This window comes from Brachycentrus maculatus, unplaced genomic scaffold, assembly GCF_059751285.1.
Source record: "Brachycentrus maculatus isolate JH-2025_06_01 unplaced genomic scaffold, ASM5975128v1 h1tg000374l, whole genome shotgun sequence".
Classification (NCBI taxonomy): domain Eukaryota; kingdom Metazoa; phylum Arthropoda; class Insecta; order Trichoptera; family Brachycentridae; genus Brachycentrus; species Brachycentrus maculatus.
In genome coordinates, this window is record NW_028281123.1 from 251,052 (window position 1) to 278,930 (window position 27,879).

Genomic DNA, 27,879 nt, shown 5'->3' on the forward strand with positions numbered 1-27,879 from the left:
ATTGAGTTCATGAAGGCGATCAGGATATCTCTCGACAACCCGTTTCACGATATAAATATATCGTTTTTATCTTCTCGGTATCTTCCTGTTTGCGTGCACTGGCCTACTTCAAGTTCTCAAAGCTTGTGCATCTCCTCACGTACACACTGATGCGGGTCTGGTAGACCCAGTGACCAGATAATTAGCCTGGTCCAGCAGACCGCATCGTCCCGAGCCGTCCTTGGCCGTTCACCCTACTCTCGTTTTTAGATCATAGTTTTATTCACAGCGTTGTCTGCTTAGTCGGATTAGATCAGTCAGTTAGTTGGATTTCTTTCGAAAACTAACTGACTGACTTACCAACGCGTCGCTGACTCGCAGGGTAGGCAGAGAGAATCGAAAGCCACACAAATCTGTCTATGCAAACAGTTTTAACACATTCATACTTCTCCTCATGCCAGTGTTGCCATATTGTATAAAGATTTACAGATGACGGATTTAACGCTTAGGTAGTACTTTTAGTTTTGTACAGATTTTTGGAATTGGACATAGTATTTGATAAAACAGAAGAATGAAAATATGTATAGATTCGAGCGTGATTAACATTTGATAATAAGTACTGAAACGTTGGAATGATTTATTACTATCAAAATAACTACAATGATCCATGCTACAAACTAAAAATAGAAAAGGATTTGATTTCTAAAATAATTTTAAAAATGTGTATAAAAATAAATATTATATTTTGTTATTGATTCAGATTTTTTGGTTTGGCATGTGGCAACACTCCTTTATACATACCCACCGATTATTCCGACTCCTGACCTATGCACTTTATCTAATCATAGCATTAGAAATAAAAATATTTCAAATAACAAAATGTCGGGTTGTGGTCCCGTGGTTAGTGTCGCGGTCTCTTAACTCGGAGTTTCTGGGTTCGGACCCACTCTACCAGAATTTGATACCTATTTGCAATAATGAGCCACTTAGGCTTATAGAAATAGTAAGAAATAGAAGTTTTAAAAATATATATATATTTGATCACGTTTTCCTCGGTTTTCCTCTGCTCCTATTTTGAAGAAATTACTATTTTTCATTAAAATCCTAACTGTCCATCAATCCTCCTCCCTCAGTGTTTCCCTCTTCCTCCTTCCTTAAACTCCCTTTTCCTTTGCCCTCATTATATCGTCTTTTGTAATTTATATTTCTTATATGTAAATTTGTAATACTACCCTCTAATTGCAAAGCACTATCTACCCTCTAATTGCAAACAGCTATATATGGTATCAAACATTTTGATCAATGTCACTAGTCTGATTTTGTTTGGTTGGCAGATATTTCTTTTTAGCAATAAGCCCGCCAATGTACTTATTTATTTTCTGTACATGAAGTTTAAATAAAAATAAAATAAAAAAATATGAAATAATTATTCAATTCCTTGTATTTGCAATCCAATATAAATATGTAGATATATCACTTACTCCTTTCAAGAACGTCATAAATCAAGAATCGTCAATTTTCAGTTGTGCATGCTTTCGAAATGCCCAGAAAATGTACTATATCCCAGAAAAAGAGGTATATTTTTAACTCAATATTTACCCGCTACAGGGCAGAAAGTGTTGTTTTTGCATTTTGAAGAAAAGGTATCGTTTAATTATTTTTTTAAATATACTTAATATTTTTCAAATGGAGAAAAAGCATTCAAGTTTTACCTAAAAAAATATATTGCACTGTAAAAAGTTTAATAAGTGGCTTTATATTTATTTTTAATACATTTTTTTATATTTTTCAACTTTAAAAACATTCTCCTGAAAAATCAAGTTTTTATTTTATTTATGGCGTTCTTGAAAGGAGTGAGCGATATACTCAAAAGTACATGCTTCAAGATTGCATTCAATAACTTTAGAAATGAGATCCGATGCTTTAAAATTCACTCTGAATATCTGTGCCCAATATGTCGAAAAAGTTCATTACCAACAAAAGTTCATGATAAAATATTTTTCCAATTCCTCCAAGCCAAGTCCTTATTCGGGCCAATAACTTACCAGCCAATATTAATCAACTAACCAGTCAATGTTAATTGAGCGATATGTAACACGGCAAGATCTTCCGTTATCGTAAATGTAAATTACGATCAGCTGGGTGTTGAAGACCGCAGTAGTCGTATTATGGCTACCATCTCTCTGCGATGTAAGCGACGCAGCGACTTTTTGAATTGGTCGACCCAAATTTGTGAATTTCGACCTAAAAACGAACCGGTAACATGCGTCTTTAAAATGCAAACACGGTTTATGTGAGTTCTAGCAGGTTACGTATCAAGGACGTATGAAAATAAGTACATTTTACTTGATATATATATATATATATATATATATATATATATATATATATATATATATATATATATATATATATATATATATGTATATATATATATATATATATATATATATATATATTTATATATATATATATATATATATATATATATATATATATATATATATATATATATATATATATATACATATATATATATATATATATATATATATATATATATATATATATATATATATATATATATATATATATATATATATATATATATATATATATAATATATATATATATATATATATACATATATATATATATATATATATATATATATATATATATATATATATATATATATATTTATATATATATATATATAAATAAATATATATATATATATATATATATATATATATATATATATATATATATATATAAACATATATATATATATATATATATATATATATATATATATATATATATATATATATATATATATATATATATATATATATATATATATATATATTTATTTATTTATTTCATTCAATTTTTGTTGTTCTTTTCATTCATCTGTGTCTCCTCTATACCTATATATAAATAAATATAGGGTTTGAAGGATAAGTATTGATGTTTTAGCGTTCTTTGAAAGTCGTCAGAGTCATAATTTTTCATATAAATAGATTAATTTCATTCAATATTTTTTGTGTTTTGAAAACAAGTGTTTTCTTTTATAATATCCAAAGTTAAAATAAGCAGAATGATGTTTTTCTCACTTTTAAATTAATCAACACTTTCCAAAACGTCTTATGAGATTTTCAACAGAATTTTGTGTCGATACAACCATTGACTTTCTTCCACAATTTATTGAATCACACGAATTGGATCCATCGAAGACCGTTCTAAATTATGTCGAATCTCATACACATGCCACACACAGAACACTCCAAACATCTCTCATAAGGCAAAAAGTGGGACAGCAAAAAACACAAAAAAACGTATCTCATAGACCGCTAAAAAATACAAGTAAATGTATTGAAGACGAGGAAAACTTTCAATAAAATACTGAATTAATTTTTAACCCGAAAAGGCAGTCGTATGTTGAACATTATGGATATGAGATGTTCCCGTTAACATTTCGATTTTGTTTAGAAATACAAAGTTTTCTATTTGTGTGTTGAATATGTTTTTTATTGTTTATTGTGAACACGCGTGTTCACAAAGAATAGGAATATGTGATCTGTATACGTAACTATTAAAAAAAGTCACACGTACACACAAACAAATACACAAAAGTACACAATGAAGGCCTGGTACCAACCCTGGTATGGAAGTATAGTATAGAATTGGCAAAAGAAGGATGAAAGTAGTCTGAATACTGTCAAAATGCGATCCCTCAGACGAATGTGTGCCAAAACAATGTCTGATAGATTTTAAAATGGTGATATAGACTAAACACATTTAAATTGTGATTTTTTTTATTTATTCCTTTTATTATTTTTTGGTAAATAAAAATAAGACTTGACACTGGCAGAAACATCCTCTGACTACCAAATAAACGAATAAAAATCCACTCATGAGTAGCTATAGGCTATAAAGCTTAAACTAAAAGTGTTGCATAAGCTGTAGCTAGATTTCAGTCACTTGGACGTTGGGTAATTCAAAATAGAAATTGCGATAAGTATTATCGATGAAATCAAGAAAGGAGTGTTGAGATGGTTTGAGCAAGTAGTTGGAAATAGGAGCCGGAGCGACCGAGGAAAATTTGGATTGATCAAATATTTCAAATACTCGTATGTTGGCAGGACAGGAATAATAGGTCAAATGGTTGGAATAATAATCGGGAATGTATGAAGAGATGCATGAATGTGGAAGAGGCGAAGATTATTAGCAAACACAGATTGGTGTGGCGGAGTGATGGAGAGCTAGTTAGTTTTTTTTAATGAATTGATTTGGAGATAATGCTCGAAGTTATATAGAAATTTTAGTGAAATTTCAAATTGTGATTTCAAAACTATATCTTATGTATCGTAAAATTAGTTTTATGTTATTAAAAATTAAATTTCACATACATTAATAGAAAATGTATAAAAAAAAAATCAAGAGCAGTGAGATCTTATATCGAATTGGGGCTGCTTTAGAAAAACATATTATTTACTTATTACCTTATCCGCACCCAATGGTGCATAGGGCACTGCATCGAATTGACGCAGTGTTATCTTGATCATTACTTACACGAAGGCGAGGCGATCACTCTTGCGCTTCAGGAACCAGTCCAGGGTAAAATTAAATAAATATTACAGTGTAAAATCACTAATATTTATTTTCACCCCCCCTGGGAATCTAACCCGGGACCTCCAGCACGGTAGCTTAACACGCTGACCATTACACCACGAAGGCGGGCAAGATTACAATTATTTACACCTTGCCTTCATGTAAGTAATGATCAAGATAACACTGCGTCAATTTGATGCAGTGCCCTATGCACCATTAGGTGCGGATAAGGGTTATAAATAAATAAAAATATGTTAATACGTGACCCGTTTCGTCTTCTTAGGACATTATGAAACACTATCAAACATTATCAAACACTATCAATATGTGTTTGATAATGTCCTAAGAAGACGAAACGCGTCACGTATTAACATATACATAGATAAATGTAGAATTCAATCAAATAAACTTTGTTTAATTTTGGATATATTACCCTGGAATTCAATATGTAATTGTACCAACTGTCTGCAGTTACAATAAATACATACACGATTGCAGCTATACTGTTGTCACCACTGTGTCACCGACATACCCACATTTCTTGCAGTTTTAATCGAAGCTCAATTTTAGAGTAGTGACTAAAATGTAGACTTGACATTCCCACGGGATCACAACCCGGCTGGAACGAATAGGACAAGCCGCTTGCGGGCGGATATCTACGTTTAGTGACGGCGTGATTTCGTAGTCTATGGTATAATCTATAGAGATGGGACACCGATTTTAAAACCGATTATAGAATCGATTAAATAAAGATTTAAAAAGTTGTTACTTTATTCGGTTTTAAGAATTCGTTAAAGCAAGTTAATTAAAAGAACCATCCAATGCAGACTCTAAGAAGACTCTAAGAAGCATAACAGGCAAGAGTCTTCGAGATAGAATCAGAAATGCCAGGATCAGAGAAATATGCGAGATCGAAGATGTCGTTAGGTGGGGAAGGCAACGAAGGAGACAATGGTATGCGCATGTGAGGAGAATGGAACCATCCAGACTCCCGGGTAGACCACCAAAGAGATGGGTCGATAGCTGGGAATCGACATCGCAAGAAGCTAATCCCTCTTAAAAACAGGCCGGGAGGCCAATAATAATAAGAAGAAGAATAAGAAGATCCAATGCAAATGACAAGAAACAGTAATAATGTTTTAAGGACAAGGAGAGAGAACGGCCACGACCAATGAGGAGTTTGGCGTAGAAAGAAGAAGAAACTAATCACGCTTATCAGTGAACAAATTTGTCGCGTACTATATATTTTAACTCTTTGTATATTTGATAATTTCACATAAAAACATTTTCTGGATTGAAATATAAACCATAAATATAAATGGAAGAATAAATACATAAACATTGAAATGAAAGTAAAAATATATATAAGACATGTCGCTCACTCCTTTCAAGAACGTCATAAATCAAAAATCGTCGTCATTTTCAGTTGTGCATGTTTTCGGAATACCCAGAAAATGTACTATATCCCAGCAAAAGCGGCATATTTTTATGTTAATATTTACCCGCTACAGGGCAGAAAGTGTCGTTTTTGCATTTTGAAGAAAATGTATTGTTTAATTATTTTTTTAAATATGCAAAATATTTTTCAAATGGAGAAAAAATCTTCAGGTTTTATTTACCTCAAAATATCTGTTGCATAGTAAAAAGTTCAATAAGTGGCTTGATATTTATTTTTAATACATTGTATTATATTTTAAACATTAAAAACGATCTCGTGAAAAATCTTGTTTTTTATTTTATTTATGACGTTCTTGAAAGGAGTGAGCGATGTGTAAGATCGATTGTCACACATGGGACAAACACCAGAGCAGAAACTAAGAGACCAAATCTCTTCACTCCAGAAATTAAGACATTGAGTTTCATAACCGAAACACGTTAAGAGAAAAAATAAGGAACACAGAAATTTGGAAAATGTGTAGTACGGAGGATATTGTCAGATGGGGAAGACAGCGAGGACGATTCTGGAATGCCCGTGTCAAAATAATGCAAGAAAATAGACTGGTCCCAGATAGAACCCAGATGGACAAAGACCACCTGGAAGACCTCCAAAGCGATAGATCCTCGAATCTATAAGAAGGAAGAAGAAAAAGAAATATAAATCGAGAAAAAGTAATGAATACCATCTCATTCGGACAGCCGAAAAAGTAACAATTACTCATTGACCACATCTCTATTTTAAATCATTCCCGAGCAGTACAACTCGGTAGCTTCTAGATTTAAGTAGCCTTATGCTGGCTAATGATTACGTCAGAAGTGCTCTCGAAAGCGTGAAATCGGTCCAGAATCATTTTAAACTAGATCGCCTTTTATTATTAATTCACGGCGATAATAAAAGACCGCATTTATAGCAATTATTCGTAAATTATTCAATAATTATCATAATCGAAAGCATATCGTTTTCTGTTTTTACTTTGAAATGGGGAATGATACCTCTTCAAATTATTTAATTGCAAGGTAACTTTGTTTTTACTGTGGAAATGTTTTAAAATAACTAATTAACCATCACGTCACTTCCTTGCGGGGGTAGGCAAAATAATAGAACGCCTCACAACTGATACATAATTTTAACTTACTAATCGTCACGCAGATTCCCACAGAGGTGGCAGAGAGAATAAAATCTTTGCAAAAATTCTTCATCTCGTTCACATTTAAGAATCTCCTCATACATGCCTACCGATTATTCCAACTTCTGACGTTACCAATTTAAAGTATTTGAAACACTTGGTTATGTGAAAATGATTTACGATATGAAGGCAAGGTGATCAGTCTTACTCTTCAGGTACCAGTCCAGAGTGATAAATAAATATTAATTAGAGTAAAAAAAAAATTTTTTACCCCCCTGGGAATCGAACCTAGGAACTCAAGTATGGTTACCAGACGCTGTAACCACTACACCAAGGAGGCGGATAGTTTTTTTCAATTAAATTTAAACGTTTGATAAAAATTACAATATAAATGCGCGGTAGAATGAGTTGTCTACCAACGGTTCCAGATTCAATCGTATATTATTTAATTATAGCTGCGAAAATCCATTTCCATACTAAAATTTATGTTAAATACTACTTTAAACCCTTATCATATCTTCTATGCGATCATTTTTATCATACACATTTTGAAGTCATTCAATTGAAATCCTTTTTGCTAGAAAAAATATATAATATCGTGGTTTTCAACCCCTGCCTTGTTGTGTATTTAGCCTAGAATTTTGTCTAGCCTCCCACAAGTCTGATGATTTCTGTAACGACGAAACCCGGTCACTGGTCAAATAATATTAAAAAAGTGGAAAAAACTATCAAGTGGTTGTTTATTATATAATTAATTAATATAAAATTAATTATATAATAAACTTAATTTTTTAATTTTTTGTAAAACATATGTTTTACAAAAAAGTTACATTATTTTTTGACATCTCATCAAAGATGAATAAGAATATGGAAGTCTGGGCATTTACGGGGCTGACGAGCGTCAAAGGCTGGTTTAAGTGATCACTTTACATACGTGTAACATTCACCAATTCTACCCATTATTGACAACCACACTACTCAAATTCTTGGAAGTTCTATACATATGAACCAATTTAGAAACCTTGTTCTTGAATCACTAGAACTTCACTAGAGACATCTCGGCTATTCAAACTCAAAACACAGTAAGGGACATTTTTTGTAGTACGTTTTTTTGCATTTTTGGACTAAGTAGATTCTACTAAAAAACGTACTACAAAAAAATGTCCCTTACTATGTTTTAAGTTTAGACAGCCGATCTATTGGTGAGATGTAACTTTGTTTTTACTGTGGGAATGCTTTTAAATAACTAATTAAGAACCAATTCAGAAACATTGTTATTGATTCACTATTATCCAGACTTCCATATTCTTCTTCATCTTTGATGAGATGTCAAAGAATAATTTGAAAATAACTCCTGTAATTGGAGACAATCCAGATTTTGTGAAAAATTATTTGGACATTTTCAAAATGTTGTAAAAAATGTTACTATTTGAATTTTGGTTAAGTTATGCAAAATGATACAGTCAGACGTAAAAAACAAATTGCGGTCGTAGACTTCTTATAAGAGTTGCGTGCCAATTCAATTGAAACTTTAATACGTTTTAAAATGAAGCACTTTCATCGGTAGATTGTCGTGACTCTAACTATGATCATGAATGGCGGACGAAAAAGAGTAACATGACCATCAGTCATTGTTAAATGAACTCCTAACCCGACTCGCTAATGGCCATTTCTTTTTGTGGTCCATAGTGGAATCGGTAGTGAGCAGACATTGCTAGCTGTCACGAGGCAGTAGTGAAATATTAGTTTCCGAGATGAAAAGATCAAACAAGGTTCAAGAAAATTCGTTGTTTAATCATTAACTTCCAGTTGCCTAAGGCTTTGATTACGTACGGAGTTTAACGTGTTCATCATACAAAGCAGATAACTTTAACTAAATGACTACTTCAGTATTCTACTATTCTTTTCGATAAAAAACAAATACACATGCATCAGTTTTCTATTCGGTGTCCATTTGCCTAGGGCTTTGATTACGTACGGAATTTAACGTGTTAACTTAACTTTAACTACATTATATGACGACTTCAGTATTCTACTATTTTCGTTAAAAAACAAATACATATGCAACAGTTTTCTATTCGGTATCATCATTGCCATATTTTCTATGTATGATAATTTATTCTAACTACATATATTAGATTTTTTTTAAACAATGACTTCGGCCGTTTATAAATGAATCAAATGAAATCATATTATCAGCTAGTAGGGTTCTCCTTTCCAAGAAACTTATCAGGAAAGAAATGCTTGCTTAATATATTGTATATACTAGTGTTAAAATATATATAAATATATATATATATATATATATATATATATATATATATATATATATATATATATATATATATATATATACAAAAAACATACGTTAATACACGTTTCAAGGACCTATTTCTCCCCCTTCCCATGTGCATAAACAAAGAATATAAGCAACAAAAGCATACCTAGGTTCTTGTTGAGATAAACATATATGTAAAATTAATTTGTAAACGCTTTCAACCTGTTACATGTCGGAATGTTTCGAACGCACTTCATTTTTGCTCTGTACGCATTTAAATTTATGTTTTATTTAAAACAAAAGAATAAACTGTTTTAATATGTTAATATTCTCCAATATGGAGTCTTTAGCAGCTGTTAACGCCAGCAATGGAGTGCGAGAGACATAAACAAAACTTTCAGAATCGTCGTGTGCCAATGCCCTCATTTTTTACAATATTTGTTTAGTGAAAATCTAATCAAAGTCCTAAGAACGTGCGATAGGAAAATATGTGTCATTTCAATGAGTATGTAATAATATCGATTCAGTATGGTTGGGATGTCGCTTGTTTGAAGTACACTAAGACCTCACTTTGCGTCGTAGATACGTTCTGAAATATCGCGACGCAAATTGAAGTGAATTGCTATTTTCCATTGGAAATCATATAAACATCAAAGATAGGTTACCGAATTTTTCATTCAGTCCTTAAATGTTAAAAAAAATAAGAATATTTCCATACAAAACAAAAGTAAAACATTTTTATTTCATTTAAAAACATAAAAAAGAAAAGAAGTTCGATCAAAAATTCAAAATATATACAAAAAATACATAAATTATAAAATTATGATACAAGAAGTGTAAGAAAATATATCGACGTGCCCTACGTAAAGTGCTCTAACTACATTTTTGTCAATTTTGAGATATTTGGTGTACGTTATCAACTGACCGTTATCTACAAGTATAAACAAAGAAAAAATATATTTATAAAATAAATAACGCATAGTTTTCAGGCGTATAAGACGTTATCTACGTGGAATTTTCGAAATGAACTGAACTCCTAAAACGCTAACTATCGTATTTTGAAAAAGCACAAACGATTTAATACATTATTTTATCGTGTTTTTGAATGCATAATACTAGTTTAGAATTTCAGACAAAACCGTTAATTAATAAAAAAGAATACGTTGAAAAAATCTTCTAAGCTCTTTCCTGTAAAGTAACAGATTTGCAGATAGAGTACTTTACGTAGGGGCTGTCGATATATTTGTGGTTTATCAGTCAGTGGAACAATTAATGTTTCTTTAAACTTTCTCATATCCGGGTAACATAAGTAGAGCGGGTCGTAAAGTCGTAAAACATACGACCATGAGTTTACAATGGTCGTAACAAATAAAAAAAGTATATGATTCCTCCATCAATGGAGACTGTATGGGGGAAAGAGAGTGAATGGCGAACTGGATTCAGTTATAGATAAGCCTACAACGATGGCTAAACTAGCAGTACTTAATAGAGTCCTGGTTCCAACACTAACGTATGGAAGTTAAGCCTATGGTTGGAAAAGAAGTATGAAAGTAGACTGAGTGAAGAAGAAATATGATAATTTTGACGAATTTTGCCGCAAAACGATGGGTAATACATATTCAAATGGTGTTAATAAAAAAGAATGCAAATCTAAGAGAACGTTATCGATAAGAATTTAGAAAGGTGTGATAAGATGGTGTACGCAAGTGGTATTGATAAATGAGGAAGGAAAAAATACTACTGCTGGCTCCCAATGGTGCATAGGGCACTGTATAAATTGGTGCAGTTTCGATAGGCGCCGTGGTGTACTTAGGTGGACTTCAGACTGCCAAACTGGCCAAACTGGCGTCGCGGATTCGAATCCCACCAATTACAAAGTAAATTCGAGAAATATGTATTTATTTTCAATTGGCCTGAGTGTTTATGATGTATTTTTCCCGTTTCTTAAAATTTATTGTGATACGTGTTACGATGCATTTCGGACATTTTAAAACACCAAAAATGATGCGGATTGCATCGAAATATGTATCACAATAGATTTTAAGAAATAGTGGTGTTTACCAAGTAAAAAATTAATTGAAAATGGATAAATATATCACAAAGTGACTGCCGAATCAAGTAATGACTTTTTTTTAGCTAATAATTTTACCATTTATTTTTATGTACAACATTTTGAGTGTGTCCAAATAGTTGTTCAGAAAATGTTGTGAATAGTCGTTTTACAATGATTAAAGAAAACACTTGTTTTTTACCACTCGAGTTTTATTATAGACTACATGTTTCAGAAGTTAAACTTCCATCATTCAGGTCTGTAAAGTTATTATACAGACCTGAATGATGGAAGTTTAACTTCTGAAACATGTAGTCTATAATAAAACTCAAGTGGTAAAAAACAAGTGTTTTCTTTAATCATTGTAACATGTCTTACCACAAAGTTAATGCCGAAACAATAAATAAAATAATAGTCGTTTTTATATTACCAATCAAAAAAGAAGTTTTATACGAAATACAAGAAAATTTTATGTTTCTCGAAGATAATCTTATCAAATAACAAGCATGGACGGTAATGTTGATCGTGACGTTTACATATAATATAATATTACAATGCAACTTTCATCAGAGAAAACTGAATGTAATAGGAGATGATATTTGCATGGATCATGCATCAATGACCACACGAGTAAAAGTGCAACCTTATCAAAGATGTGCATCAAATAATACCATACTTAATAAATAGTTATTACTATTGATGTAGATGAAAAGACGATTCATTTATTCCAAATCTTAAGGCTGGATAATTGATAGCCCGCAACTTGAGGTTCATTAAATCCAGGTAATTTTATAAAAATAAAACACTTGAATAATCCACTTTAACGAGTTTTATTTTACAACATTTTGAGTGTGTCCAAATACTTGTTCACAAAATCTGGATTATATCCAATTACAGGAGTTATTTTCATATTATTTTTTAACATCTCATCAAAGATGAAGAAGAATATGGAAGTCTGGGCATTTACGGGGCTAACGACCGTCACCAGACTTCCATATTCTTCTTCATCTTTGATGAGATGTCAAAAAACAATATGAAAATAACTCCTGTAATTGGAGATAATCCAGATTTTGTGAACAAGTATTTGGACACACTCAAAATGTTGTAAATAAATTATCTGGTCAAATTATAAGCTTAAATAATAAAAATGAAAATAGTATTTTCTGGCGTTTCTCATGTGTGTGATTATAATCCAGGATTTGGACCTCACATACTAATATAAGAGTTTCTGCTTAGTAAAAAGCTTCTTTACATCTCACCAATAGATGTCTCTAGTGAAGTTCTAGTGATTCAAGAACAAGGTTTCTAAATTGGTTCATGTATAAAGAACTTCCAAGAATTTGAGTAGTGTGGTTGTCAATAATGGGTAGAATTGGTGAATGTTACACGTGTGTAAAGTGATCACTTAAACCAGCCGATGACGGTTGTCAGCCCCGTAAATGCCCAGACTTCCATATTCTTCTTCATCTTTGATGAGATGTCAAAAAATAATATGAGATTTATTTTATTTAATTTTTTTTTATTTATTAGGGAATTGTACAGCTTACATATAAAAAAATTATATAAAACAATAGTTACATTAATAATAATAAACATTACATTACATTGACAAAAAATAGTTACGTTAAAAAAAAAAGCCAATTAAACAATTCCACAATTATGTTATAAAACTATTAAAAAACATTCAGAGATTAAAGAAAAAACAAAAAAACAAAAAAGGGTATTATATAAAATAATAGATGTAGCAGGAAGGAGAAGGAAAGGAGAGGAATTAATAAGGGTGGTTAAAGGATTTTTTTTCTAGGTAAGAAGTTTAAAAATATGACTAGTTTCGAAAACGACAATTGTTTTCATCTTCTGGTACAAATTGAAATACAAATCCAGGTAACATTTATCGTGATTGGATTTTTTTGTTGTTGCTTTAAACACCGTTTTCATATTGAAAAATATGTTTTTCTTCAAAATATACGGGTTTGAAAAGAAAAGTACGTAAGTAAGGAGCCAAAAAAGTACCTAGAATTGCATGTCAATATAAGGACCATCATTCAAACCCTTATCCGCATCCCAATGGTGCATAGGGCACTGCATTATACAAACGCAGTGTTCATGATCGTTCACACATGAAGGAAAGGTGATCAGCCCTCCGCATCAGGTACCAGTCCAGGGTAATATGGAATAAATATTAGGGTGAAAGAATCACTTATATTTATTTGACCCCCTGGGAATCGGACCCGGGACCTCCAGAACGGTCGCCGAGCGTGCTGACCATTACACTACGGAGGCAGACAAAATATAAGGACCATCAGTCCATTGAATCTTTACATTCGTTTGAAAACGCCAGAACAGGTAAAACAACTGTCACAAAGTGTATAATATATTTTTAACAATAAAATACAATTTAGTAGCTCAAAAGATCAGTGTTTTTAACATATAACATATAAAGTAAAGATTTGTATCAAATAAACACTACATGAACACACTCGAGATGGTGTACCAATCGAAAGTTTGAGTATAATTACGTTGCATCTCACGAAGCGTAAATTTTTGCTCTGTTAAAAAAAGCCGACGGTATTTTTATCACCATGTTCAACGTTGTATACATTCATAAAATGTATATTTTGTATATAGTAATTTTTAAAAAGTCCGCCTCCGTAGTGTAATGGTCAGCACGCTCGGCTACCGTTTTGGAGGTCCCGGGTTCGATTCCCAAGGGGGGTAAAATAAATATAAGTGATTTTTTCACTGTAATATTAATTCAATATTACCCATGGACTGTTACCTGAAGCGGAAGGCTGATCACCTTTCCTTCATGTGTAAAAACGATCAAGATAACACTGCGTTTATATGACACAGTGCCCTATGCACCATTGGGTTGCGGATAAGGGTTTTATTATTAATTTAAAAAAATATGTATCATTTTCTGACTTAATTAACCTCTATGTGCGTACCGTCCTTAACGTGGGGCCACAAAATACCAGGTCAGACAGCGTTTGGCCCTACGTACTATTTATATGTACACAATAAAGTCCTGGTTCCGACCCTAATATACGTGGAAGAGGTTATTCGATCAGTCAGAGGAATGGCGGCAGAATATTATGACTTGGGGATTCAAACGTTGCAGGATTGTCTGCAAAAGTGTTTAGACAGCAATATTAATTATTTTATTTATTTATTTATTTCAAAACATATAACATACATAAATCATATAAACATATAATATTCCCAATGAGTAATTTCTATTTCTTATTTTGGGACATGGGATTAAGGTTAACAAGACTGGAACACAAATAATAAAGTAACAAAAAACATTTTTTTAAATAACCAAAACTAATAAATAGGCACAAGAAGCATATTTAAAAGAAATAAATGAGAAAACACAAGGTAAGAAGCATATTTAAAATAAACAAATGAGAAAATATAAAAACATAAGGTAAAAACAAAATATGAAAATATGACTGATCACTAAATATATCGCTCGCTCCTTTCAAGAACGTCACAAATCAAAAAACTTGATTTTTCAGGATAACGTTTTTAAAGTTTAAAACACAATTTATTAAAAATAAATATCAAGCCACTTTTTAAACTTTTAACTGTATAACAAATCTTTTAAGGTAAAACCTAAAGGTTTTTTCTCCATTTGAAAAATATTTATTATATTTAAAAAAAATAATTAAACAATACCTTTTCATCAAAATGCAAATACAAAATTTTCTGCCCTGTAGCGGATTAATATTAAGTTAAAATCTGCCTCTTTTGCTGGGACATAGAACATTTTCTGGGCATTCCGAAAAACAAGCACAACTGAAAATTTACGATTTTCGATTTATGACGTTCTTGAAAGGAGTGAGCAATATGTCTTTCCATAAACTACCTTCTCAGATAATTTATTTTGGATCCCCGAAAGGGTTTTTTTTATATATGTCAGGTAGCTGGTTAATTTGGAAATTAATTATGTAGAAAAATAGATCCATTTTTAATTAATGTTTTACTAAGTAAATACCACTATTTCTTAAAATCTACTGTGACACAACACCGTATACGTCGTACGGTAAAAAATGGATAGATTTTACCACAAAGTGACTGCCGAATCAATTAATGAAATTAGAAAAATAAAGTTTTAAAATTGTGTTATAATGCCTCTTGAAAAATAACTCTAATAATTGGAGATTTAATTTGAAAATAAGCATTCGGATGCACTTAAAAGCTATTAAAAAAATAACAACATATTTGACACTCATTTCTTAAATGGAGATTCAAGAAATTCAAGAAATTCAATAAAAAATATGAGGGCAAAAAATATGCATAAGATAATCAAATAACTTTTTTCTAAAATTTTCACTCAATCACACTCGTAAAATCATAAAAATATTCATCTCAAATCACATCTCTTATTTTGTAGGTCACAAATAGACTTGAATTATCGACAATTTATGAATTGAAACTCTCCGTCATAAATGCAACGGGAATTTAAGATGCCTTCGATGACGTTTGTCAAAATTAATAAGTGCACATTTGACCCCCTTATCGGACTTGTCAATGGTGAACAGGAAAAATGTGCCATAAACTAAATATAAATGAGTCGTTTGAGGAAATACGAAGATGTCGTTAAGAGAGGAATGCGTATAACCGACATAGAAAACGATGCTAGATAGTATTGTTTATGGTAATTATATCGTAAGATGAGTTGGACTGTGGTTTTGATGGAACGACGATACAATGATCACATACTCGTAATATACAGGGTGTAGAATAATATGTCGAAAAGTTTATAAAATTAATTAATTCATTTCCTGGATGTTTTTCGCAGATACTTTGTGGCGCATTTTATGACCTTATAAAATTAAACAACTTTGTTTAAACGACTTTTTTATTATAATTACACTTTAACCTAGCGGTTTCGACAAGAAAACTTTCTCCGTCTCCGTAGTGTAATGGTCAGCACGCTCGGCTACCGTTCTGGAGGTCCCGGGTTCGATTCCCAAGGGGGGTAAAATAAATATCAGTGATTTTTTCACTGTCATATTTATTCAATATTACCCTGGACTGGTACCTGAAGCTGAGGGCTGATCACCTTTCCTTCATGTGCAAACGATCAAGATAACACTGCGTTTATATGACACAGTGCCCTATGCACCATTGGGGTGCGGATAAGGGTTTTTTACTTTTTTTTAACCTAGCGGTTTCGACAAGAACCTTGTCATCATCGGGGTTTATTAAATTCTAAAACATTAAAAACATAAAAATACTCATAATTAATTACATTCCCTTACCAAAAACTAAATCCTAAATGCTATTGTGCATTGCGTAACTCTTTGCAACTCCAAAAAACAACTAATGGAATTACCCAAAAAACAGTATGAAGCCGCGCACACATAGATTAGTTGTTATTTAGATAAGTTTTGGTAAGGGAATGTAATTAATTATGAGTATTTTAATGTTTTTAATGTTTAAGAATTTAATGAACCCTGATGATGACAAGGTTCTTGTCAAAACCGGTGGGTTAAAGTGTACTAATAATAAGAAAGTGATTAAAATAAAGTTGTTTCATTTTATAAGTTAATTAATTCAATTTCATTAATTGATTCCGCAGTCAAATTGTGGTAAAGTCAATCTATTTTTAAGTTAAGTTTCACTTAGTTAATACCACTATTAATTAAAATCTTTTGTGACACGTGTTTCGATGCATTTCGCATCATTTTTAAACACCAAATACGGTATACAAAAACGTATCACGTGTCACAATCGATTTCAATAAATAAAGGTGCTTACTGAGTACCTAAAACGTTAATTAAAAATCGGTTAATTTAAATACATTTTGTTGGAAAAATATATATAAAATCATGGCTTTCACCCCTGCCTTGTTGCGTATATAACATAAAATTTTGCCTAGCCTCCTACAGGCTGATGATATCGGTAACGACGAAACCCTGTCACTGGTCAAATAAAATATATATAAAAAAAAAAACTATTTAGTGGTTATTTTATTACGTAAAATTAATCATTTCAATTCAGTTGACATTTCAACAAAGAAGAGGAAAAACATGAAAGTGCGGATATTTACAGAGCTGTCATAGGCTGGTATAGCACGGTTAAAAAAATCTTTACCGAATTTCCAGTTTATATTTTATATAATACCGTCTTTTGGTTGCATCCTGTATATAGTGAATGTATCAACCAAATATAATAGTGCGTGGATAATAATATGTTGGGTACTGTTAGATATATATTTTTCTTTTTAAAGATATACATGCGAGCCCTCTGTAGAGAATATAGGAAAAAATAACCACAAAATTATATTCGATATCTACCTAAATACTATATAATATTTATATAATTGATTTTCTGTGTTGCCATTCAGTTATACTCGAAAGAGAACAAGCTGCTTCGTGCAATGTTGCCAGTAGTATGGATTTTATCTCTCAATACAAATTGTCCGCCTCTGTAGTGTAATGGTCAGCACGATCGGCTACCGTTCTGGAGGTCCCGGGTTCGATTCCCAGGGGGGTCAAAAAAATATAAGTGATTTTTTCACTGTAATATTTATTCAATATTACCCTGGACTAGTACCTGAAGCGGAGGGCTGATCACCTTTCCTTCGTGTGTAAACGATCAAGATAACACCGTGTTCATATGAATCAGTGCCCTATGCACCATTGGGGTGCGGATAAGGGTATTATTATTATTATTATACAAATTGATAAATATTAATATAAATGATCATTTCTAAGCGAAGTTTCTTAAGCTGCGATTCGATAATCTATAATTAGACGAGAATCAAGAGTGAAATTTCAAGGATGCTTCACGTTTGTTAAGCAAATTTCGTTACATGAGAGAGAAAAAACATATAAAGCATATCTACATAGAGAGAATAAAAAATAGAATTTTATAATCCGACGCTACGGCGTGAAGCAAAAGAGAGCGACGTATACACAACGATATAAGCCGAAAGAATAAGTGTCGCGTTGGAGATGTTCACGTCAGGTGCTATATATGAACAGCGAGGTACCACGTTGTGTAAGTTAACTAACTAACTAACTAACCATCACGCCGCTTTCCCGCAGGGGTAGGCAGAGAGAATCGAACGCCACACCACTCTATCTTTGCAAACATTCTTCGCCACTTCTACATTCATGCATCTCCTCATACATACCCCACGATTATTACGACCCCTGACCCGGCCGCTTTTTAGTATTTGACATACCTGATTGTGCCAGGTTTTTTTCGGTCTTCCTCTTTGTGTAAGTTATATTTATCATAATGTAATGTGATCATGTGTAAGGAAAGTTATATACATTTGGCTTTCATTAAATGATTCGGCAGTCATTTTGTGGTAAAATCTATAATAATAATAATAATAAAACCCTTATCCGCACCCCAGTAGTGCATAGGGCACTGCGTCATATAAACGCAGTGTTATCTTGATCGTTTACACATGAAGGAAAGGTGATCAGCCCTCCGCTTCAGGTACCAGTCCAGGGTAATATTGAATAAATATGACAGTGAAAAAATCACTTATATTTATTTTACCCCCCTTGGGAATCGAACCCGGGACCTCCAGAACGGTAGCCGAGCGTGCTGACCATTGCACTACGGAGGCGGACGAGGTGGTAAAATCTATATATTTTAATTTAAGTTTTATTTAGTAAATACCACTATTTCGAATATTGGTATTTACTAAGTAAAACTTAAATTAAAATGTAAAGCTTTGCTTAAACATTTACAACTCTATGTGATCAATATATTCGATGTTTACATCGGCATTTCTATAATTTTATCCTGTATTTAGAATTACAGTAAAACAGTTAAAATTATTGCCTACCCAAGATCTTTACATCAGTAATAAATGTAACCCTGAAGAGGGCAACAGGTTGTTGCCGAAACTAGTTGGTTAAATAAAAATGTGAGTGGATCAGAACACAAAGTATTTTTATTTTTTTATTTTTTTTATTATTTTTTTTATTTATTATTATTATAATTATTATTTTTTTTTTTATTTCTCGAAATAATATATCTTTACATCTATCAAAATAACATTAATAATCATTTATTCAGAACATCTTAAGTTACAGTCAGTAAAATCTCAACTATAAATGACATCACGCCTTGCTTTTCCGGTATATTTTAGATGCCTTCGACCTCGCACCCAGAGATAAGCTATTAACCTATTTTGAAATCAATAAATTGATACTTAATGCGTTTCAGTATAACCTTAAATATGTAATAATTTTAAGAAAATACCCATGGATACTATAAAATGATGCCAATGTGAAGTAACGTGAGTTCATAGTCTATAACAGGTACATATATAGATTGATAGACATTTTTAATATTGGTAATAGTTCTAAGTTTGGAATCATCAATCAAAACTAATTAAAGTGAATATCAATATTTTTTGCATTACTTTATTTTTACACTTTTGAAAAATTTATTAGTTTGACTGTTGTGAGTTATAATACGATGAATATTTCCTTTGTGAGAGTCTGTCCAAAATTTAAAGAAAAAATATCTTTCATATATGAATATTGTCATGGTCAGCACGCTCGGCTACTGTTCTGGAGGTCCCGGGTTCGATTCCCAAGGGGGGTAAAATAAATATAAGTGATTTTTTTCACTCATATTTATTCAATATTACCCTGGACTGGTACCTGAATCGGAGGGCTGATCGCCTTTCCTTCATGTGTAAACCATCAAAATAACACTGCGTTTATATGACGCAGTACCCCATGCACCATCGGGGTTCGGATAAGGGTTTTATTATTATTATTATTATGAATATTGAGTTGGAAACGATGTATATATATTTATGCATGTGTGTATTTTTGTTCTTTAAACATAGCTTGTATTGAATCGACATTATTATTTCATTATTATTTTATCCAAAAATTTAATTGTACACATAACAAATATAAACAAAAATATATTTAAACGATAGAATTGCTTTTATATGTTTCTTTTTTAACCGCATTCAAACCTTCATTTCTGAAAGCATTGAACGTTTTGTGTAAAGCATATCATGTCATTGTGTTTAAACATAATTTTGATTGTTTTTACTTTATTTTACAGGTCAGTCGATGAAACTGCATCGCTGGACGTCCTCAATAATGTGAATAAATTCAAAAAAGACCCGCTGGTCAGTTGAATTAGCTTTTACAACATCGGCTGTAAACCGCGAGTTGGTGTTCAAAAAATGTTCAAGAGATTGAATTGCATCAGCAAAATGGCTACAAGTAATAAAAATTGTGCCCAGAATTCAAAGTGCCCTAAAAATAGTGCGAACGACCTAAAAAGTGCCAGAAAAAACGTTTTAAACAACCTGAATTCAACGTTTTTTGCAATGTTGGTGCAAAGGACTACTTTTACATTCGTGTTAATTTTAGTGTCAATTTTAAGTTTACCTTCGACTGTTTTAAGTTTTGAATTGACAAACGGATCGACTGAGTCTAATTTTCCCTTAGTTTTTAATATTACCACGAATGAAAATGCTATCAGTCTTGAAAAAGACGCTGTTGAGAATTACAACCCTGTTTATATACCTCTAACTGAACCATCACCAATACCAGAAACGATAACAGAAGGAACAACTACAGAACAAACATCCAGGAAATTTTCCAACCAGACTTTTGAAACTGGCAACACCCTCTGGGACGGTCTCTTAAACGAATGTATGGCAAAGCCTTCAGTTAGCTGCATACAGAAGAACGTGTACACTTATCTGGATGCCAGTCTGGGGATCAGCGGAGATGTCAACGTTACGGAAGGGTTTGTCTTCAAAAAGAACAAGTTGGCCAGTTGGAAGTATTCGGAGAAGGCGAACAAAAGGAAAGAAGACAATATGGTGGAAGGTGATACGTTTGAAGACGATGTAGAAGAAGAAGCAAGATATTCAGGTAAACCATACTGTTTTTCTTATTATTTTTTATTATACACTGAATTTTTCATTCAAATTTTGTATACAACATCTTGAGTGTGTCCAAATACTTGTTCACAAATCTGGGTTAACTCAAATTTTTTAGAAGTTATTTTTTATATTATTTTCTTACATCTCAACATAGACGAAGAAGAATATTAAACCAATCTCCGATGATCGTGAGCCCCGCAAATACCCAGACTTCCATATTCTTCTTCATCTATGTTGAGATGTCAAAAAATAATAAAGAATATTGTATTTTTGTATTTTTTTTGAGATGCTATCTCTATCTCTATCTCTCAAAGTACATCTCTCTTATTCTTTATTTGTACAATGTTTCGAAATTGAATCATAGACATACATCCAAGAATTTGAGTAGTGTGGTTGTCAATCATGGGTAGAATTGGTGAATGTTACACTGTGTAAAGTGGTCACTTTAACCAGCCTATAACGGTCATAAGCCCCTAAATGCCCAGACTTCCATTTTCTTCGTCATCTATGTTGACTAATGTGTAAAGGCAACTAGCCGTAACTCAAGTTGCGGCTGTTTGGCGTAACATGGCATATAACTGGCCTCTATCAAATACAATCACAGATTTTGTTCTAGCTTTCTTCTTTTCCGAGATATTCATTACTCAAATAGCCACAAAATTGTATAAATTTAATACATGTTTTGGCAAAAAGCATCATTTTATGTTAACTATAAATTCGTTCATCTCTAAACTGCTGGAGTTGTCTAAAAATAAAAGGAAGTTTTATTCTGGATTCTCTTCAATTATAGATGTCAATTTTCATATTATTTTTTGACATCTCATCAAAGATGAAGAAGAATATGGAAGTCTGGGCATTTACGGGGCTGACGACCGTCATAGGCTGGTTTAAGTGATCACTCTACACACGTGTAACATTCACCAATTCTACCCGTTATTGACAACCACACTACTCAAATTCTTGGAAGTTCTATATATATGAACCAATTCAGAAACATTGTTTTTGAATCACTTGAACTTCACTAGAGACATCTATTAGTGAGATGAAAAGAAGCTTTTTATTGAGCAGAAACAATAACTTGTTTATTCTTTTTGAAAAAGATTTGTGAAAGAAGTTTTATTGTTTTTTTGAGTAATGGGTGATTTTCCTAGATAAACATGACAGATAGCTGTTTTTTTGTGTTAACACAATATTGAATCGGTTGACACAAATCGTCACAGTATGTTGCTTGCACGCAGTGCTTGAAAGCGAATACAGCACGAACTTCTGAAGACGAGTCGTGTGCGTATTAAACAGTCCCCAAAATGACTGTCACGGGCGGTTGTCAAGTATAAAGGAATTTCACTTTCATTTGCTTTTAGCCAAACTTACGCGCCCAATTTACGCGATGATTCGAGCATGGCAGGACTAAACTCAGAGGAATAGAGAATTTTCCAAATAACAAATGCGTAATATTTGCTTTTTTGATGACAGAAACCCAATTAGGTACAGTTTTTAGTCGGTTACCTGCATATGTTCATTGTATGGGAGAATAGGTGAATATCGGACAAATATATAAGTAACACTCTCCTTACCATTGATCGTTCACATTGTGTAATACCACTTTAAAAACAATAATTCATGCCTTTTAAAAAAAATTAAAGTAAAATATTTGTGTACAACATTTTGAGTCTGTCCAAATACTTGTTCACAAAATCTGGACCATCTCCAATTACAGGAGTTATTTAAATATTGTTTTTGACATCTCATCAAAGATGAAGAAGAATATGGAAGTCTGGGCATTTGCGGGGCTGACGACCGTCATAGGCTGGTTTAAGTGATCACTTTACACACGTGTAACATTCACAAATTCTACCCATTATTGACAACCACACTACTCAAATTCTTGGAAGTTCTATATATATGAACCAATTTAGAAACCTTGTTCTCGAATCACTAGAACTTCACTAGAGACATCTATTGGTGAGATGTAAAGAAGCTTTTTATTTAGCAGAAACTCTTATGTTAGTATGTGAGGTCCGAATCTAGCCTCCCACAAGTCTGATGATTTCTGTAACGACGAAACCCGGTCACTGGTCAAAAAATAATAAGTGGAAAAAACTATAAAGTTGTTGTTTATTATACGTTTGATAAAAAAAGTTACATTATTTTTTGACATCTCATCAAAGATGAATAAGAATATGGAAGTCTGGGCATTTACGGGGCTGACGAGCGTCAAGGGCTGGTTTAAGTGATCACTTTACATACGTGTAACATTCACCAATTCTACCCATTATTGACAACCACACTACTCAAATTCTTGGAAGTTCTATATATATGAACCAATTTAGAAACCTTGTTCTCGAATCACTAGAACTTCACTAGAGACATCTATTGGTGAGATGTAAAGAAGCTTTTTATTTAGCAGAAACTCTTATATTAGTATGTGAGGTCCGAATCTATGTGAGCCTAAGCGGCTCAATTTTAGAAATAAGTATTAAATTGCGGTAGAGTGGGTTCGAACCGAGAAACTCTGACTTAAGAGTCCGCGACTCTAACCACGGGACCACAACCCGACACGACTACCGGTATTAAAGTGGTATTACACAAAGTAAACAATGGATGGTAAGGAGAGTGTTTTACATTATTTTCTTGAATGTTTTTCGAAGATACTTTGTGGCACATTTTATAAACTTTATAAAATTAATCAACTTTGTTTTAACCACTTTTTTATTATTAGTACATTTCAACCTACCGGTTTAGACAAGAACCTTGTCATCATCGGGGTTTATTAAATTCTAAAACATTAAAAACATTAAAATACCCATAATTAATTACATTCCCTTACCAAAAACTTCCACACACTCTAGTCAAAAAAAATTAAATGTTATTTTTTTATTCTAATATTAATATGTTCATTAAAAAAATTAACAAAAATTGTTCATTAAAAAAAATACACGTAAATATACTCACATAATTTAAATTCACATGTTATACTTAAGTTATAATTAGACAAACATTTATTCTGGAATCTAGTTCAACAGCTCATATTATCATAATAGAATTGACGTTAGTATGTATGTATTTAGGTATGACTCTCTTTATTGCATAAATTATACAAATACTTGCAAAACTGAGGAATTTCTTACATATTTATACGTTGTAATCTTCCCACCACATTCCCATATCCGGTACTGAAGCACTAGGCTTCCTGTCCCGTCCTAAACACAATCTTCTTCTTCTTCATCCCTCATCGGCACCAAATGGTGCATAGGGCACTGCATTATATAAACGCAGTGCTATCTTGATCGTTTCCGAAACTAGTCGTATGTAAAGAAATAAAACTCATGTGGTATTACACAAAAAATCATTGTTTAATTCTATTTATAAATAATGCTCATTTATGAGTCTAACCCTTTAGTGACTATCGTAAATCTATCTTATTTTTCTTCAAACCCTTATCTGCATCCGATGGGCACTGCATCATATAAACGCAGTGTTATCTTGAACGTTAACACATGAAGAAAAGGTGATCAGCCCTCCGCTTGAGGTACCAGTTCAGGGTTATATTGAATAAATATAACAGTGAAAAAAAACACTTTAATAAACAATTATTTGTGACTACCGGTTTCGGAATAATCATTCCATCATCAGGTCATTAAAATAAAAATATTACGGTCTGACATTTGAAAAAAATCACTTATGTTTATTTGACTCCTCCTGGGAATCGTACCCGGGACCTCTAGTACGGTAGCCGAGCATCCGGATCTAATGATCACTACGATCAAAATCAGACGCATGATCATAGGTCTTGTAAATACTGAGACTTCCATATTCTTCTTCATCTTTGTTGAGATTTCATAATGTAGAAATAATTCGTAAGTGGAGAGACCCAGATTTGTGAACAAGAATTCGGACACACGCAAAAATGTTGTAACTAAACAGGTGTTCATTGCGATGTTTTTATTTCAGAACTCAATGTTTGTATTTCTTTTAAAATAATGTATTTTTAATTGTATAGTTGTTTTATTTTGAGACGATTCTCCTCATTAGTAAAAAGTCGTTAGTGAAATAATGACCGCTTGAAAACCAATTTTGTGGAAGTGAATAGCCACTCTTTTCAACGGGTTCTGTAAGTAAGCCGCAAAGCCTTCAAGTGAGGCTGCAGATATGTACGTCCATTGCGGTAGATGACAAATGACGTGACAAGTGCGTGCTTTCAGGGCATTGTCTTGGAGCATTATGACAATGAAATTGCACCGAGAGCTAGCTTCATTCCAATATGATTTGCATATGAAAATGCAGTTATGACTTTAATACAAATACGAGTACTTATAATATTAATATATTTTTCTTGAATGTTTTCCGCAGATACTTTGTGGCACATTTTATATATTTTTTTATTATTATTATTAAATTTTTTAATTATTTGTATACATTTATTTAAACATTTGTACGTATTAAGATCTTTTTTTGCAGAGACCCACCAAGCCACCTTATGTGTCTTGTCGGTGGAGTTCTGGAAACTTTATAAAATGAAATAACTTTGTTACAACCACTTTTTTATTAATACAATTTAACCTACCGGTTTCAACAGGAACCTTGTCATCATCAGGGGTTATATTAATTCAAAACCATATAAATAGTCTCACAAAAAAAAACTTAAACACACTCCGTAAAAATCATAAAATTTTGAATTTTTACGAGTGTGTGGAATTTTTTTTTAGTGAGGGTATTTTAATGTTTTTAATGTTTTTCAATTAATATAAACCCTGATGATGAGTTCTTTTTACAAGGTTCTTGTTGTAACCGGTAGGTTAAAGTTCGTATGTCAAAAGCACTGTTAACTTTGTGGTATGGTAATATAACATACTATTCTTTTTGGTGACAAAAACCCAATTCGGTAGTTATGACCGACTTATAACTACCAAATTGGGTTTTTGTCACCAAAAAAAGGAAATAATACGCACAAAAATTGTCCATATGAATGAACTGATATGTAATTACTTATAAAGTTTATATTTTGTATGTTAAAAGCATTGTTAACTTTGTGGTATGGTAATATAATATAATACTTTCCTTAACATTCATCGTTCACTTTGTGTAATACCACTTCAATAAATACTAATTTAAAACACTAGGTTTATGAATTATATTGTTCCAATTGTCCAGCCTTTTGCATAGGAAGAATATCACGTTAATTCAATACCACAATTAAAAATCATTGGCTGGTTTATGTGATCACTTTACACACGTGTAACATTTACAAATTCTACCCATTATTGACAACCACGCTACTCAAATTCTTGGAAGTTCTATATATATGAACCAATTTAGAAACATTATTCTTGAATCACTAGAAACTTCACTAGAAACATCTATTGGTGAGATGAAAAGAAGCTTTTTATTTGAGCAGAAACTCTTATATTAGTATGTGAGGTCCGAATCCTGGATTATAATCACATACATGAGAAACGCCAGAAAATATCGTTTTCATTTTTTATATTTTAGCTTATAATTTGACCAGTTAATTTATTTACAACATTTTGAGTGTGTCCAAATACTTGTTCACAAATCTGGATTATCTCCAATTATAGGAGTTATTTTTCATATTATTTTTTGTCATATCATCAAAGATGAAGAAGAATATAAGTCTGGAATAATAAAGGAAGTCTGGACATTTACGGGTTCAGTCAGCCAAATGCCCAGACTTCCATATTCTTCGTCTTTGATGAGATGTCAAAAAATAATTTGAAAAATAATCCAGATAATCCAATCATTTTGCATCCCTGACTGGGTTCTATTTTTATATATTATGTAAGGCAGCTAGAATTGCACCGTATTCTGCATTCATTAGCGACTTCTCTCGGTTGCATCTTTGGACATTTGAAGACAATACCAGTAGGTTTGAAATCCTTCGTTTGACGGGTGATTTGTCATAATGTAACGCCTTTAGAAAGCACAATAGTGAGTGTCGTCTAACTGAGAGGCTTCAGAGGTAGTTTTACAAGGCCCTATTGAGGGGAGTGTGTCACTAGATCATGTATGGCATTGTTTCACCTCACACATGTCACTCATATCGAATGATTTATTATAAATGTTCATTTTCTCGTCGTAAATACGAGAACTCATATGTTGTACTTTTCTAGATTTTATTTAATTTTTTTTTAACATAAATTGTATACATTTATTTAAATCACAATTTTATTTTTTTTTTAATTGCAGAGACCCACCAAGCCACCTTGTGTGTCTTGTCGGTGGAGTTCTTTTTTAATACATTTTTTATTGTTTTATCGATTTCAACCTAATATACACACAAAAAAGATAGAAAAATTAAGAATGTAAACATTTTACAATTTTCATAAAATTAACTCTTGATCATTCTCCCATTCCTTTATTTTGCCTTTGTTCGTATTTTATTTTGACCTCTAACATCCGTCGGCAACAAATTGAGAATGTTCGGGACGATATATTACAATATGTTGCGTTATATTATTTATATGTGAATTCTTAT

At 32.1% G+C, this 27,879-nt stretch overlaps 1 protein-coding gene across 1 annotated transcript in view; it reads left to right on the forward strand.

The window, feature by feature from the left end:
- Osi17 (DUF1676 domain-containing protein Osi17) overlaps positions 1-27,879 on the forward strand; it is a 65,975-nt gene that overhangs the window by 7,149 nt on the left and 30,947 nt on the right. The window contains exon 2 of the mRNA XM_088270212.1: positions 20,552-21,375. Coding sequence (XP_088126338.1) covers positions 20,676-21,375 — 700 coding nt within the window. The 5' untranslated portion in view covers positions 20,552-20,675. The remainder of the gene's footprint in view (positions 1-20,551; positions 21,376-27,879) is intronic.